Source organism: Bufo gargarizans, chromosome 2 (genome assembly GCF_014858855.1).
Source record: "Bufo gargarizans isolate SCDJY-AF-19 chromosome 2, ASM1485885v1, whole genome shotgun sequence".
NCBI classification, from domain to species: Eukaryota; Metazoa; Chordata; class Amphibia; order Anura; family Bufonidae; genus Bufo; species Bufo gargarizans.
In genome coordinates this window covers 13,482,976-13,497,514 of record NC_058081.1, presented here as the reverse complement: position 1 = coordinate 13,497,514, position 14,539 = coordinate 13,482,976, and the positions used below count along the sequence as shown (strand labels likewise).

Below are 14,539 nucleotides of genomic sequence, written 5' to 3'. Positions count from 1 at the left end.
TGAAATCCTAAAGGTGCTCTTTAGAATTCCAGCCCCTTTGCCCACCTAGGCTGCAGAAAAGTGTCACACATGTGGTATTGCTGTACTCAAGGGAAGTAGGGCAATGTGTTTTGAGGTGTCTTTTTACATATACCCATGCTGGGTGAGAGAAATATCTCTCTAAAAGACAACTGTCACGGACGGTGTACGGGAAACAAGACAATGCAACATGCATATATGACTCACTAGATCCAAAGCTAAGGAACCAAGGGGAGACCCCTGCACAAGACCTAGCACTTTCCCTGGCTGCTCAGCCTATGCAAAGATCCCAGAGGTGGATGGTTGCATAGCCATGTACCTCGACTATATAACCCCTGAACACCCTACAATAGTGAGGGGACACGACCACCGGCTCCCTACACCAGACACGGAGGGAGTCAGGGTCACCTGGGATCCAGCAAACAGAAAATAACAGATAAATGTACAGCACTTAACTTTGTAGCAGACAGGAAAACAGGATAAGCATGCACACACACTCCAGGAAGAAGTATAAGCCGCTCAGTAATGCATTATGGGGCGGAATTTAAAGGGAAGCAATTAGTCCAACTACATGACAGCTGAGAGAGGCTAACGAGATGAGGAACTGAATACCACAACAAAGAGAACTCAAGGAGGAGTTTCTGAAAGGCTTCTGTCAGAGCTTCTCAGCTGTCTGGTTGTGACAACAACTTTTCCCATTTTTTTTATACAAGCATTTTTAACAGAGATATTTCTCTCACCCAGCATGGGTATATGTAAAAAGACACCCCCAAAACACATTGCCCAACTTCTCCTGAGTACGGTGATACCACATGTGTGACACTTTTTTGCAGCCTAGGTGGGCAAAGGGGCTGAAATTCTAAAGAGCACCTTTAGGATTTCACAGGGCATTTTTTGCACATTTGAATTTCAAACTACTTCTCACTCATTAGGGCCCCTAAAATGCCAGGTCAGTATAAATACCCCACAAGTGACCCCATTTTGGAAAGAAGACACCCCAAGGTATTCCGTGAGGGGCATGACGAGTTCCTAGAATTTATTTTTTTGGGCACAAGTTAGCGGAAAATGATTTTTTATATATTTTTTTTCTTACAAAGTCTCATATTCCACTAACTTGTGACCAAAAAATCAAATTTTACATAAACTCGCCATGCCCCTCACGAAATATCTTGAGAAATATCTCTCTAAAAGACAACTTTTCCAATTTTTTTTATACAAAGTTGTCATTTGACAGAGATATTTCTCTCACCCAGCATGGGTATATGTAAAAAGACACCCCAAAACACATTGCCCAACTTCTCCTGAGTACGGCGATACCACATGTGTGGACACATGTTTTTGCAGCCTAGATGTGCAAAGGTGCCCAAATTCCTTTTAGGAGGGCATTTTTAGACATTTGGATTCCAGACTTATTCTCACGCTTTAGGGCTCCTAAAATGCCAGGGCAGTATAAATACCTCACATGTGACCCCATTTTGGAAAGAAGACACCCCAAGGTATTCCATGACGGGCATGGCGAGTTCATAGAATATTCTTTTTGGCACAAGTTAACGGAAATAGTTTTTTTTAAAGTTTTTTCTCACAAAGTCTCCCTTTCCGCTCACTTGGGACAAAAAGTTAAATCTTTCATGGACTCAATATGCCCCTCAGCAAATACTTTGGGGTGTCTTCTTTCCAAAATGTGGGGTGTTTGTACTGCCCTGGCATTTGAGAGTCTCCACAATCATTACATGTATGGCCAGCATTAGAAGTTTTTGCTATTCTCCTTATATTGAGCATACAGGTAATGAGATTTTTTTTTTTCCGTTCAGCCTCTGGGCTAAAGAAAAAATGAACGGCACAGATTTCTTCATTCGCATTGATCAATGTGGATGAAAAAATCTCTGCCAAAAAAAGGAGGGGAAAGGCATCTGCCAGGACATATCAGCTCCGCCCAACAGCCAAACCCACTCAGCTCGTATGCCCTGGCAAACCCGTTTTCTCCATTCACATCAATCGATGTGGTTAAATAAATCATTGCCGGGATTTTTTATTTATTTTTTTATATACAAAGTGTTTGCCAAAGCATATGAACACTGCCGCCCCCTCAGCTCATATGCCTCGGCAAACGTATCTTTTACTGCAGAGGAGAAATCTTGTCTTGCAGCGCCGCATACACCGACTTTTGTGTAATCTGACAGCAGCACAATGCTTCTGTCAGAATGCACATCAGTGCTCCAGCAGGTTAATCGGTTGGTCCACCTGGAAGGTAAAAAAAGAAAACAAAACAAAAAAAAAACAGGCCACAATGCAAATTTATTAACATTAACTTTATATAACATTTGAACTGAACATAAAATTTTATAAACCTTATTGAACTTTTGGAACAGAACATTAACTTTTTTGCTTACCGATGATTTTTCTTTTATAGGACAAACCTCTCCTTCCCCATAGGACAATGTACAAAGCACAAATCGTCCAGAGATGTGGCGAAGTACATTATGCACTTTGTCCCAGGTGAAAGGAGAGGTTTGCAGCAGCTGTGAGTGAAAGGGTCCTAAGAGCCCTGTGTGCCTGTCCTGTGTCACGCAATCCCTATGCTAATAGTGTACCTGTGTGTGGTACTTCCGGAAACACTCCCCTAAGCATAGGGCAGGGTGGTCAGGGCAGTCTGGACAGAAATAGAGGGTGTCATGCATTATTCCACTCCTGCTACAGACACAACATCTTTTTTAGGGTGGCGCTTGGGTTGAGGTACCAGCAACGACATTGGGGAAATGTCGCTTGTGTAGTCGGCTCACTACTCTGGTGGATGGGGCCACGGAACCTCCTGGATACAGGAGGTTCTCGATGATCTCTTCCTGAAATTTGAGGAAGGATCCTGTTCTCCCAGCCTTACTGTAGAGAACACAACTATTGTACATAGCCAACTGAATTAAATATACAGACACCTTCTTATACCAGCGTCTGGTGCGGCGGGACACTAAATAAGGAGCCAACATCTGGTCATTGAAGTCCACGCCTCCCATAAGCAAATTATTGTCGTGGACCGAGAGGGGCTTTTCAATGACACTGGTTGCTCGTTCTATTTGGATTGTCGTGTCTGCATGAATGGAGGAGAGCATATAAACATCAGGCTTGTTTCTCCATTTCACCGCGAGCAGTTCTTCGTTACACAAGGCAGCCCTCTCCCCCCTTGCAAGACGGGTGGTAACGAGCCGTTGGGGGAAGCCCCGGCGACTAGGTCGCACGGTGCCACAGCAGCCAATCTGTTCTATAAACAAATTCCTGAAGAGGGGCACACTGTAGAAATTGTCCACATAAAGATGGTACCCCTTGCCAAATAAGGGTGACACCAAGTCCCAGACTGTCTTCCCACTGCTCCCCAGGTAGTCAGGGCAACCGACCGGCTCCAGGGTCTGATCTTTACCCTCATAGACTCAAAATTTGTGCGCATAGCCTGTGGCCCTTTCACAGAGCTTATACAATTTGACCCCATACCGGGCGCGCTTGCTTGGGATGTATTGTTTGAAGCCAAGGCGCCCGGTAAAATGTATAAGGGACTCGTCTATGCAAATGTTTTGCTCAGAGGTATGGGTGGCTGGGTGGCCTCTGGGACGAGAGGTGCTGTTGTCACTAAACTGCAGGAAATGCAGGATGGTCTCAAATCGTGTCCTGGACATAGCAGCAGAGAACATGGGCATGTGATGAATTGGGTTTGTGGACCAATATGACCGCAATTCATGGTTTTTTGTCAGGCCCATGTTGAGGGGAAGGCCCAGAAAAGCTTTAAATTCGGAAACTTGGACGGGTTTCCACCGGAAAGACTGGGCATAAAAGCTTCCTGGGTTGGCGGCTATAAATTGAGTGGCATACCGATTTGTTTCTGCCACGACTAAGTCCAAGAGCTCCGCAGTCAAGAACAGCTCAAAAAACCCCAGTGCCGATCCGATCTAAGCTGTCTCAATCCGAACTCTAGACTGGGCGGTGAAAGGCGGAACTACTGGTGCGGCTGAAGTTGGGGGCTGCCAATCAGGGTTTGCCAGCACCTCAGGGACTCTAGGGGATCTACAGGCCTGTCTGTGCGGTGGCTGCGACGGGGGAACTAATGCACGTGCCACCGTACCAGCTTCAACTGCCCTTTTGGTACTCGACACTTCACCATGTTCTACGGTACTAGGACCAGGATGGGCTGCGCTGCTGGTGTATGCCTCACCACGTAATCCGACAGCGCCAGCCTCACTCTGCTGCCCTTGAAGTGGATCCTGCGCAACCTGTGGTCTAGCAACACGGGGCCGGGTACGCCTAGTGGTATCAGGGACCTCAACCTCATCGTCCGAACTTTCTACAGGTTTGTATTCTGACCCGTTCGTCAGATGAGGGTTCCCATTCCTCATCCGACTGGGTCAGAAGCCTGTAGGCCTCTTCAGAAGAATACCCCTTACTTGCCATTTGGTCAACTAAATTTAGGGGGTATTCCCTGAGACTACCCAAGAAAAAAAGCTAGCCTCTCTTACAAATGGGAGGCTAGCGAAGTACAGGAAGCCGCTGCGATTGATAAAAAATATCAAAACTGATTTTTTTTTTATCGCCACAGCAGTTGTAAAGTGATTGTGCAGTGATAAAAAATAAAATAAAAAAAATTGTCACTGCGGCGGGGCGGGCGTAGGTGAACGCACGTGTGGGCGACCGATCAGGCCTGATCAGGCAAACACTGTGTTTTGGGTGGAGGGCGAGATAAGGTGACACTAATACTATTATAGATCTGACTGTGATCAGTTCTGATCACTTACAGATACTATAAAAGTACCAATACTAATTAGCGATACGCTAATCAGCGAATCAGTGACTGCGGTGCGGTGGGCTGGGCGCTAACTGACGCTAACTACCTACCAAAGGGCCCTAAACTATCCTAAAACCTAACAGTCAATACTGGTGGAAAAAAAAAGTGACAGTTTACACTGATCACTTTTTTCCCTTTCACTAGTGATTGACTGGGGTGATCAAGGGGTTAATTGGGGTGATGGGGGGGTGATCTGGGGCTAAATGTGTTGTGTCTTGTGTACTTACAGTGATGTGTGCTCTCTGCTGGGACCAACCGACGAAAAGGACCAGCAGAGAGCACAGAAGCAATTTAACACATTATATTTATAAATATAATGTGTTAACTGGCTTGTGATTTGATTTTTTGAAAATCATCAGCCTGCCAGCGACGATCATTGGCTGGCAGGCTGGTGACGAACTCCTCCTTTAACTTTTGCCGGCCCGCAATGCGCATGCGCGGGCTGGCTATGCGCGTAATCTCGCGTCTCGCGAGGTGACGTGCCAAAGCGTGAAGGAGGAATTAATCTGATTGGTTGCTATGGGCAAATAAGCCATTTCTATTTTACACCAGTTTGATCATTGACCCCTTATGTTTTTATTTAATGTCTTATTTTTTTGTCCCTAAATACAGAAGAGTAATCTGACTGTGGTCGTAGAGTTTGTTCTCCTAGGATTTCACACTGGTCCACAGTTAAGAATTTTCCTGTTCTCTTTGCTGCTTGTGGTTTACTGTGGAGAAATAACTGGGAATATCCTGATCATCATCCTGGTGTCCACCAGCAAGAACCTCCACACTCCAATGTACTTCTTAATTTCACAACTGTCCATCAGTGACATCTTACTACCCACTGATATTGTTCCCAACATGCTTTACATTCTACTGAATAATGAGGGCATCATTACTTTTACTGGATGTATCACTCAGTTATATTTCTTTTGTGTCTTTGAGGTATTTGAATGCCTTCTTCTCACAGTGATGTCCTATGACAGATATGTGGCCATCTGTAATCCCCTCCATTACTCCTCTATAATGACCAGAGGACATTGTGTGAAGTTAATCTGTATATGTTGGGTTGCAGCTTTCACCCTTGTGCTAATTTATGTCATAACAACGTCAATGCTAAAGTTTTGCAAACCAAATATTCTTGACCACTTTTTTTGTGATTATGTTCCTCTGCTAGAAAAAGCTTGCTCTGACACCTTCATTGTAAAAATTCAGGTGATTATAGTAAGCATACCTGTAGTCATTATACCAAGCATTATCATTATTGCATCTTATGTCAATATTATTGTCAACATCTTAAGGATCCCATCCAGTACTGGTAGACAGAAAGCCTTCTCCACCTGTAGCTCCCACCTCATTGTGGTCTCCATATTCTATTGGACTCTATACAGTGTTTATGTATTTCCAACAAAAGGACAAACATCAACCATTAATAAGATCCTATCACTGCTATATACTGTGTTTATCCCAGTGGTCAACCCCATTATCTATAGTTTGAGGAACAAAGATATTGTGAATGCCCTAAATGAAACATTTAGTAAGTTTATACTTAAAAATTATAGATTTAGTGTGTAGCTTCAAGTTCCCCAAGTAACAAAAGGCTTCTGATGATGAAAACAGCCATGCCTCACATCTGACCACATATGGCTTTTATAAAGACCAAAATAGCCTGTGAATGTGTGAATGTACGCTACCAGTTGGTAAAACACCAATAATATCTATATCTAGGGCAAAGCTGGGGGGAAGGGGGGGCACGTGCCCCCAGAGGCTGAGTGTTAGGGACACCAACAAAAAAGGCCAGGGATTTAGATGCATGATTAGGATAACCAAGCATGAGTTAATGGTAGAACACTGCTTTGTCTACTGGTGATTTATTTTTTTATTTGTAGTGAAGGGTCTGATAATTTTATGTTACAACTTTCAACTGAACTAAATGGAATGCATTATCAGAAAATTAGCTTTTAAAGGGGTTCTGCACAGTCATTTAACTGATGATCTATCCTCTGGATAGATCAGCTTCTGATCGGCGGGGGTCCGACACGCGGGACCCCCGCCGATCAGCTGTTTGAGAAGGCAGCGGCGCTCCAGCAGCTACGCGGCCTTCTCACTGTTTACCGCCGGCCCACTGACGTCACGACTTGTATCAACTAGCGTGGGCGCGGCTAAGCTCCATTCAAGTGAACAGAGCTTAGCCCCGCCCACGCGTCTGGCGTTAAATCCCTGTCCTGATTATTAATCCGGATATGATCAAGATCATCTAAACCATCTTTCAAATTTGGAGCGCTCAATTTTTCTCTTCTTGCTGCGAGCACAACCGCATTTGAATACCGGAACAGAGTTACCAAGTCCCGCGACATCTCTGGAAGAACATGTTACTCACAACAGAGAGCGAGGACGCCGGAAGCAAGTGCAGCAGCGTGGTGTGGAAAGCTGGGGAACGAGAGTGCCGGACATTTGGAGATACCGGTAAGCGACATCTCCCCACATCATTTGACCACCAAATACTATTAAACTACGGTGAAAGAGGTATCTGACGCTACAGTTTGTGGACTTTGTGGACATTGAGATCTGAATATATAAACTTTAGGATAGAAAACATTACCCGGATGCACATTGCCTTGATTTAAAGGAACAGTGTTTTAAATCTGCAAACATCACAAGCGGACATTGGAACTTTATTCAGTCATTAGGACAGGCCTTGTTTTACATATAGGGCTTACAGACCAGTGGATTGCTGGCCTTATTGTTTTATACCTTTTAGGTAGACATTTTATGTAATGACTCTTGTATATACAGAGATGTTTTAATATCATGCTGTAATTCTTGCCATTTTATGTTAATAAATGCCGATGTTGTGACCCACATAGCGAGCGCCAGTCGCTTTTTTTTTACAATTTTCCACTTTATTCTGACTGATTGGGTGATCAGTCTTAGACTAGAGCACCTCTACCACACTGAGAAAGGTGGTGAGCTATCCACAACTACTTACTCCAAATTTTCTGTATCACCCTATACGTGGATTTAGCTCCCATCAATCTCAATATGGATATGTGGAGTCACATCGAGGCAAAAAAACTAAAAGTAGATACCTTCCAGTTTGATACACCAGTAGTGGGGAATATGGGGACAAAATCTACCCATGACTTGTTGTAAAGCAATTGAGGCAAAATTGGGAGATCAGATCTCTGCGCCAATATCTAGAATTAGACAGGATCCCAAAAGGACTACAATTACTAAAGACTCCAGCTCAGGACTTATATGGAGAAGATTTCAATCTTGAATGGGAAAACCTTCTTCATATACAATCACGAGCACTAGTCGAGTTGATTATAAAAAGGAGAGTCCAGATTTTAGGGACCATTACAGAGAATATTAATCGGATGAAAGTTAAAATAGATCTATTGCCTAAAGATAGTATTTTTAATATATGGCAGGATAGAATATGTAGTAGCTTGGATAGGACGGAACTAGAGATAATTGCAAAAAAAAGTAAAAAACACAGATTTGTCCCCAGACTACAAAATAATGACTACAGTGAGATAGAAAATAGAGATATATTGATTCCTATAGAATTAACGAGACCCACCATTCCAACTAGAAATAGGCTGGAGACACTAGCACAGCAGCCTTTTTTAGACGGGACTCCACCACATCACTCACCAAGACTAAAACCCAGACATCCACGATCACCAGAACACAACAGAAGGGCACAAACTCCTCAGAAACACCAATACAACCTGAGACACCACAATCACCACAACAGACAGGAAGAATCACATCACTCACCTCACCAAACACGCTGTCTGAGACAGAGAGATTACCCGAGAACTCCACTAATACACAATCAGAGGGAAACCCAGAACCAGTTTTATCACAACCAACAAATAGGAACAACAAGACACGAAGGGGAAGGAAAAAGAAGGAACCACAGATAGACACAGTCACTACAGAACAGGAGAACATTATAAATTTAAGTAACACAACTCTCACACCATCACAAAGTTCCCTGCTAAATAAAGGACTGAAATTTGCACCCAGCGTACAGCTAAATAAATTTAATACTTATATTGGGATTCAAAAATTAATTAGGAATATCTGCCTGAAAAAATACTTCATAAAAAATCCGATCTCCACAACTCTACAAACAGAAGATGGTTTTAAACATACCAATCTGAAAAAGAAATCTAAGAAATTCCCCAGAAGCAAAATAGGTCCAGAAGTGGGTAATTTTCAAAAAAACGTAGAAGCAGACCTTAGGAAAATAAAAGAGAAAAAATTTTATAGGAAAAACCTGTCGAATAGAGAAATATCAGCAATAAAGGAACTGTAGAAAAATGACACTATTACGATTCGCCCTGCCGATAAGGGTGGGGCGATTGTAATCCTTGAGACGGTAAAGTACATACAGGAGTGCTCCAGACAATTGTTTGACAGTACCACATATCAAAAACTCGAAGCTGACCCAACCTCAAAATTTTACGACAAGTTAGAGGAATACTGCCAGAGAGGAGCCGGAATGGGAATCCTGTCAAAACAGGAATCAGAAAATTTATTATGGGGACGCCCGGAAGACTCCTGATCTTTTACTGCCTTCCAAAGGTACATAAGGACATGGAAAGTCCTCCGGGCCACCCCATAGTTTCAGGTATAGGCTCCCTAACATCTAATCTCTCAAGATATGTAGATACGTGGCTACAACCGATGGTCAAAACCACGATGTCTTATTTGAGAGACACTACCCAAATTATTTAAATATTGGAAGGATTGACCGTGGGAAAGGACTGGATAATGACTACTTTAGATGTCCAGTCCCTCTACATAGTGATAGACCATGAAGCTGGTTTAAGAGCTATAAAAGCTCAACTGTAAAGGAATAAAGAAATGAAGATACAGCAAGCAGAATTTATTTTAGAGGGGATACAACATATTTTACAGCACAATTATTTTTACTTTGAGGGAAGCTTTTATTTGCAGATCAGAGGAACCGCCATGGACACCAGGTTTGCCCCCAGCTATGCAAACCTGTTTCTTGCACAATGGGAACGGGGGGCCATAGACCCGCATAGAGGGGGCGACCTGGTGCTCTGGCGACGTTATATAGACAACGTTATTGTAATTTGGAAAGGAGACCAAAAAAGTTTAAACATGTTCATATCTGAACTAAACAAAAGTAACCTTAATTTGGTTTTCATTCAAAGCACTGAGAATACAGAGACTGAATTTTTGGACTTGTCAATCACAAAAATAGGCGAAAAATATGTATGTAAGACCTTTCAGAAACCCTCTGCTAGAAATGCATTTATTTTACACTCAAGCTGCCACTTGCCGAATTGGCTATTGAATGTGCTCTTCGGACAGTTCCGTAGGCTGAAACAGAACTGTACCGAGGGGGCACAATTCGAAGTGGAAGCCATGCACTTGAGAGATAAATTCCTGGCAAAACAATATCCTAGTAATATACTAGAGGGCTCATTAGAAAAAGTAAGAAGGCTACCGAGGAGTTCACTTTTGACAGTGAAAACAGTACAAAAGAATGAAATAGACTCCCAATTTAGGATAATTCTCCCCTATACAATACAAAGGAGGAAAGTGGAAGAAATAGTCAAACGTCATTGGCACCACCTATTGCAGGACAAAATTATAGGTAGGTTAATACCACCAAAACCACAAATAACATACACGAAAGCACCCAACTTGGGTATTAAAGTGGCCCATTCCATTAAGACGAACCAAATTGAAGCATCAGGCCTTGGAGGGTGGATGAACTTAAAAGGTTTCTTTTAAATGCGGACAATGCATCTGCTGCAAAATAACGAAAACCCCAAGAAACATAAAGAAGGTTCTTTCTACCCAAAACTCTTTCACATGGGAGATAGAACATTTTCTTACGTGTAATTCAGTCAGCGTGATCTACCTCGTCCAGTGCCCATGCTCTAGACAATACATTGGGCGGACGAAAAGAGCCTTGAGAGTGAGAATATCCGAACATATTGCAAACATTAAGAAAGGATATTTAAAACACTCACTCTCAAGGCACTTCAAAGAAGCCCACGGTCAAGATCCCACAGGGCTGACTTTTGTGGCCCTGGAGAAGATCGATAAGCACTGGAGAGGTGGGAATCACATTGAGCGGATGTCAAGAGCAGAATCCAAACAAATTTTCAATTTTGGAAGTATGATACCAGTTGGTCTAAATGCAGAACTAGAGATCTTTGGCTTTCTATGAGTTTGGGCGGTGTGCCTCTCATCCAATGGGGGATCACATTTCTGGCCATTTATCGGCGCTGTGACCCCCCTTGGTGATAGGCCCACTTCCCCATATCTACTTATACAACACTAGACCATATCTACTTATACAACACTAGACCAGTCTGAAATGATAAAGTTCTAAAGGGAGATAATGTGATTATAATGATGACTCTGCTATTTTTAATTCTAAGAACCAGCCTTCTATATTGATATAGACCTTAGAAGCGAATATAATTTCCCTCTTATATATCATATGTTGATTTTATAAAGGTTTTATACAGTTTTTTATAAATTTTTTACATTTTCATATTTATTATTGAAAAGCAACTTGGTAGTAACTTGTCCTTTACTGTCTATATTTATTATAACACTACGATGAAAATACAGAAAAAACACATGTGTGGCATAAAAAACGCATGCAAAACGCAATAATATCGCAATGTGCATAATACATACTCCAGTCCAGATGTAATGGTGATATAAAAGGATGTGATGTATAACAGGGATTTAGCCACTGAGGAAGGGGAGTGAAGTCCCCGAAACGCGTCTGGCGTTAAATCCCTGTCCTGATTATTAATCCGGATATGATCAAGATCATCTAAACCATCTTTCAAATTTGGAGCGCTCCATTTTTCTCTTCTTGCTGCGAGCACAACCGCATTTGAATACCGGAACAGAGTTACCAAGTCCCGCGACATCTCTGGAAGAACATGTTACTCACAACAGAGAGCGAGGACGCCGGAAGCAAGTGCAGCAGCGTGGTGTGGAAAGCTGGGGAACGAGAGTGCCGGACATTTGGAGATACCGGTAAGCGACATCTCCCCACAGCATTTGACCACCAAATACTATTAAACTACGGTGAAAGAGGTATCTGACGCTACAGTTTGTGGACTTTGTGGACATTGAGATCTGAATATATAAACTTTAGGATAGAAAACATTACCCGGATGCAGTTTTAAATCTGCAAACATCACAAGCGGACATTGGAACTTTATTCAGTCATTAGGACAGGCCTTGTTTTACATATAGGGCTTACAGACCAGTGGATTGCTGGCCTTATTGTTTAATACCATTTAGGTAGACATTTTATGTAATGACTCTTGTATATACAGAGATGTTTTAATATCATGCTGTAATTCTTGCTATTTTATGTTAATAAATGCCGATGTTGTGACCCACATAGCGAGTGCCAGTCGCTTTTTTACAATTTTCCACTTTATTCTGACTGATTGGGTGATCAGTCTTAGACTAGAGCACCTCTACCACACTGAGAAAGGTGGTGAGCTATCCACAACTACTTACTCCAAAGGATATATATATGCCTGAGGAAGTTTTTGGTGACCAAGAATAAAGCCAGCATTAGGGCATACGGGCCTTGGGATTGAGACAGCCAGGAGTTCTGAGGAAAAGTGCCGGTGCATAATACATATCGGGAACGGGGTTCCTTTACCGGGCCCAACGTGTTTTGGCTGCCCACCGTACTTGAAAAAGGGGTGAGTCCTTACCCCTCACCTGAACTGCCCCGCCGGGAGAAAACCATCAAGGAGATCGAGAACCTGGAAAGGTTCCATGCCGCTCTGGATAATATACGGCGAGGAAAAAGGGCCGACACGGCACCAGAACCTGCGGCGGCCGTGCCAAACAGTCTCGATCTCATACCTGAACCTGCTGCAACTGCGACGGATCCCTGCAGTGTCAAAGCATCCGAAAGTTTGGAAGACCAGATTGTTTGACTGGAACTTCATCTTCGTGGCCTGCGCCAACTTGCCACATCCCGAGTGGCGCCTTCGTCGCCTGAGAGGAAGGAGTTATCAAAGGACGCAGGTGCCCTTTAGTCAGGGTCCTAGTCCCTTCCAGTCGGGCGACCCTTGTGACTGCGGCTGCTGTCGCGGCACCGGAGAGACTTACTTATGCCAGGAGCCAGGTCTGTGGCCTTCATCCAGCGCAGCCCAGATCCAGTGAGCCTCCTGCCTTGAGTACACCTAGATACATGGGACCTCCGACAGTCTTCACCCCCAGACCCATGGGGCCTATGCCAGTGAGAGGCTTATTCCTGATTCAACTGCCTATTGACACTATATTGTGGGCCCAGCCAATCATGGATCCTCGATCCAGGCCAGGACCTAGAGCAGAGCCAAGGGGTGCAACTGATGACCAGTATGAATTTGACACCCATTTGTAAGTAGGCCTGCCAGGCCATGATTTAGATTTTTTTTTGCTGAGGGACCCTTTACAGCGGATTTAACCCTTTCAGGACAGGAGTCCTTTTTGGCCCTATGAGCTGCTGCCAGTTACCCACGGCTCAGTGGTGGTGGTAGGCCACTGAAAATACCAAGTGCTTTAAGGGCCATCCAGTTTACAGGACTTCCTGCCTGCTTCCAAGTTGTGCCTGTTTATTTTTATTTGCACTTTAACCCTTTTAATCCCATTTTCAGGTTGATTAAGAGACATTATAGCACTTATTTTATGATTTGGACTTTGTGTGCTGTGACTTTTTATGTGCAATCTGGAACTTAAAAGTGATGAACCCAGAGATGACCCTAAATTCAAGTGGGCCTCTGAGATGTTGTTTTATGGGACTACTGTATTTTATTATGGACTATCCTGGTATCCTTGACACGCTGCACCAGGTCAGCGCCCCCTGTTCCCTTATACTATCCTGAGAGAAGAGAACGACGCCCCTTTTCACCGGACTTGTTCCTTTTTCCAGTGAAGCTGCCTGATGTTTATTGCAAATGTGGATATGTGTGCCTGCTTTACATTATTTTTGTCTTTCAGGTGCAGTCTCCAGCTGGGCAGGGCCCCTTATGTTGCGCCGAGGACGGGCAACATCACAGCAACGGCTATGTAGTGTCCCACTAGGTAAATGTGGGCACTACAAAAGGGTCAATTGGGCCATGTGGTTCTCCTACTCCTGAGGGACAGTGGCAGTGTATTTAACAGTCCATTTTAATGTATTTTTATATGTATTTATGTGTATTTTCCATGGTATGTGTGTAGCAGGCCTATTAGGGTGTAGTTCCTCCTCCTAGACATTAGAGGGAGATAGGGCGCCCCTAATATATATAGTTTGGCCCAGACAGGGAAGAGCCAGTCTGTGTAGTCAGGAGTCTGTGTAGAGACAGAGAGAAGCTGAGGGTCTCCTCCTAAAAGGCAGCTAGACAGCCCAGGCTTTCAGTTGCCACCAGGAGGCTAGTGAATGCAGTCCAGCCTGCCTGAGGATATTGAGCCAGAATTAGCTCAGAAGATTGTCAGCAGGGGAAGAGTTGCCTCCTGAAAGAAACCTGCAGTTCCCATAACCAGAGAGCAGAGCAGAGCAGAAGAGTATTCCAGCCAACCTGAGAGGAGCTGAAGGGCAGAAGGATCTTAGTAAAAGCAAGGATAAATATATACCTGAGGAAGTTTTTGGTGACCAAGGATAAAGCCAGCATTAGGGCATACGGGCCTTGGAATTGAGACAGCCAG

General features: G+C 43.6%; 1 protein-coding gene across 1 annotated transcript in view; it reads left to right on the top strand.

The window, feature by feature from the left end:
• The window catches only part of LOC122925459 (olfactory receptor 1009-like), a 58,124-nt gene extending 47,073 nt beyond the window's left edge, over positions 1–11,051 (top strand). Inside the window, exons 3-5 of the mRNA XM_044276816.1 lie at positions 5,453–6,362; positions 7,211–7,291; positions 10,726–11,051. Of these exons, the coding sequence (XP_044132751.1) occupies positions 5,453–6,362; positions 7,211–7,291; positions 10,726–11,051 (1,317 nt within the window). The remainder of the gene's footprint in view (positions 1–5,452; positions 6,363–7,210; positions 7,292–10,725) is intronic.
• Positions 11,052–14,539: the final 3,488 nt, after the last annotated feature.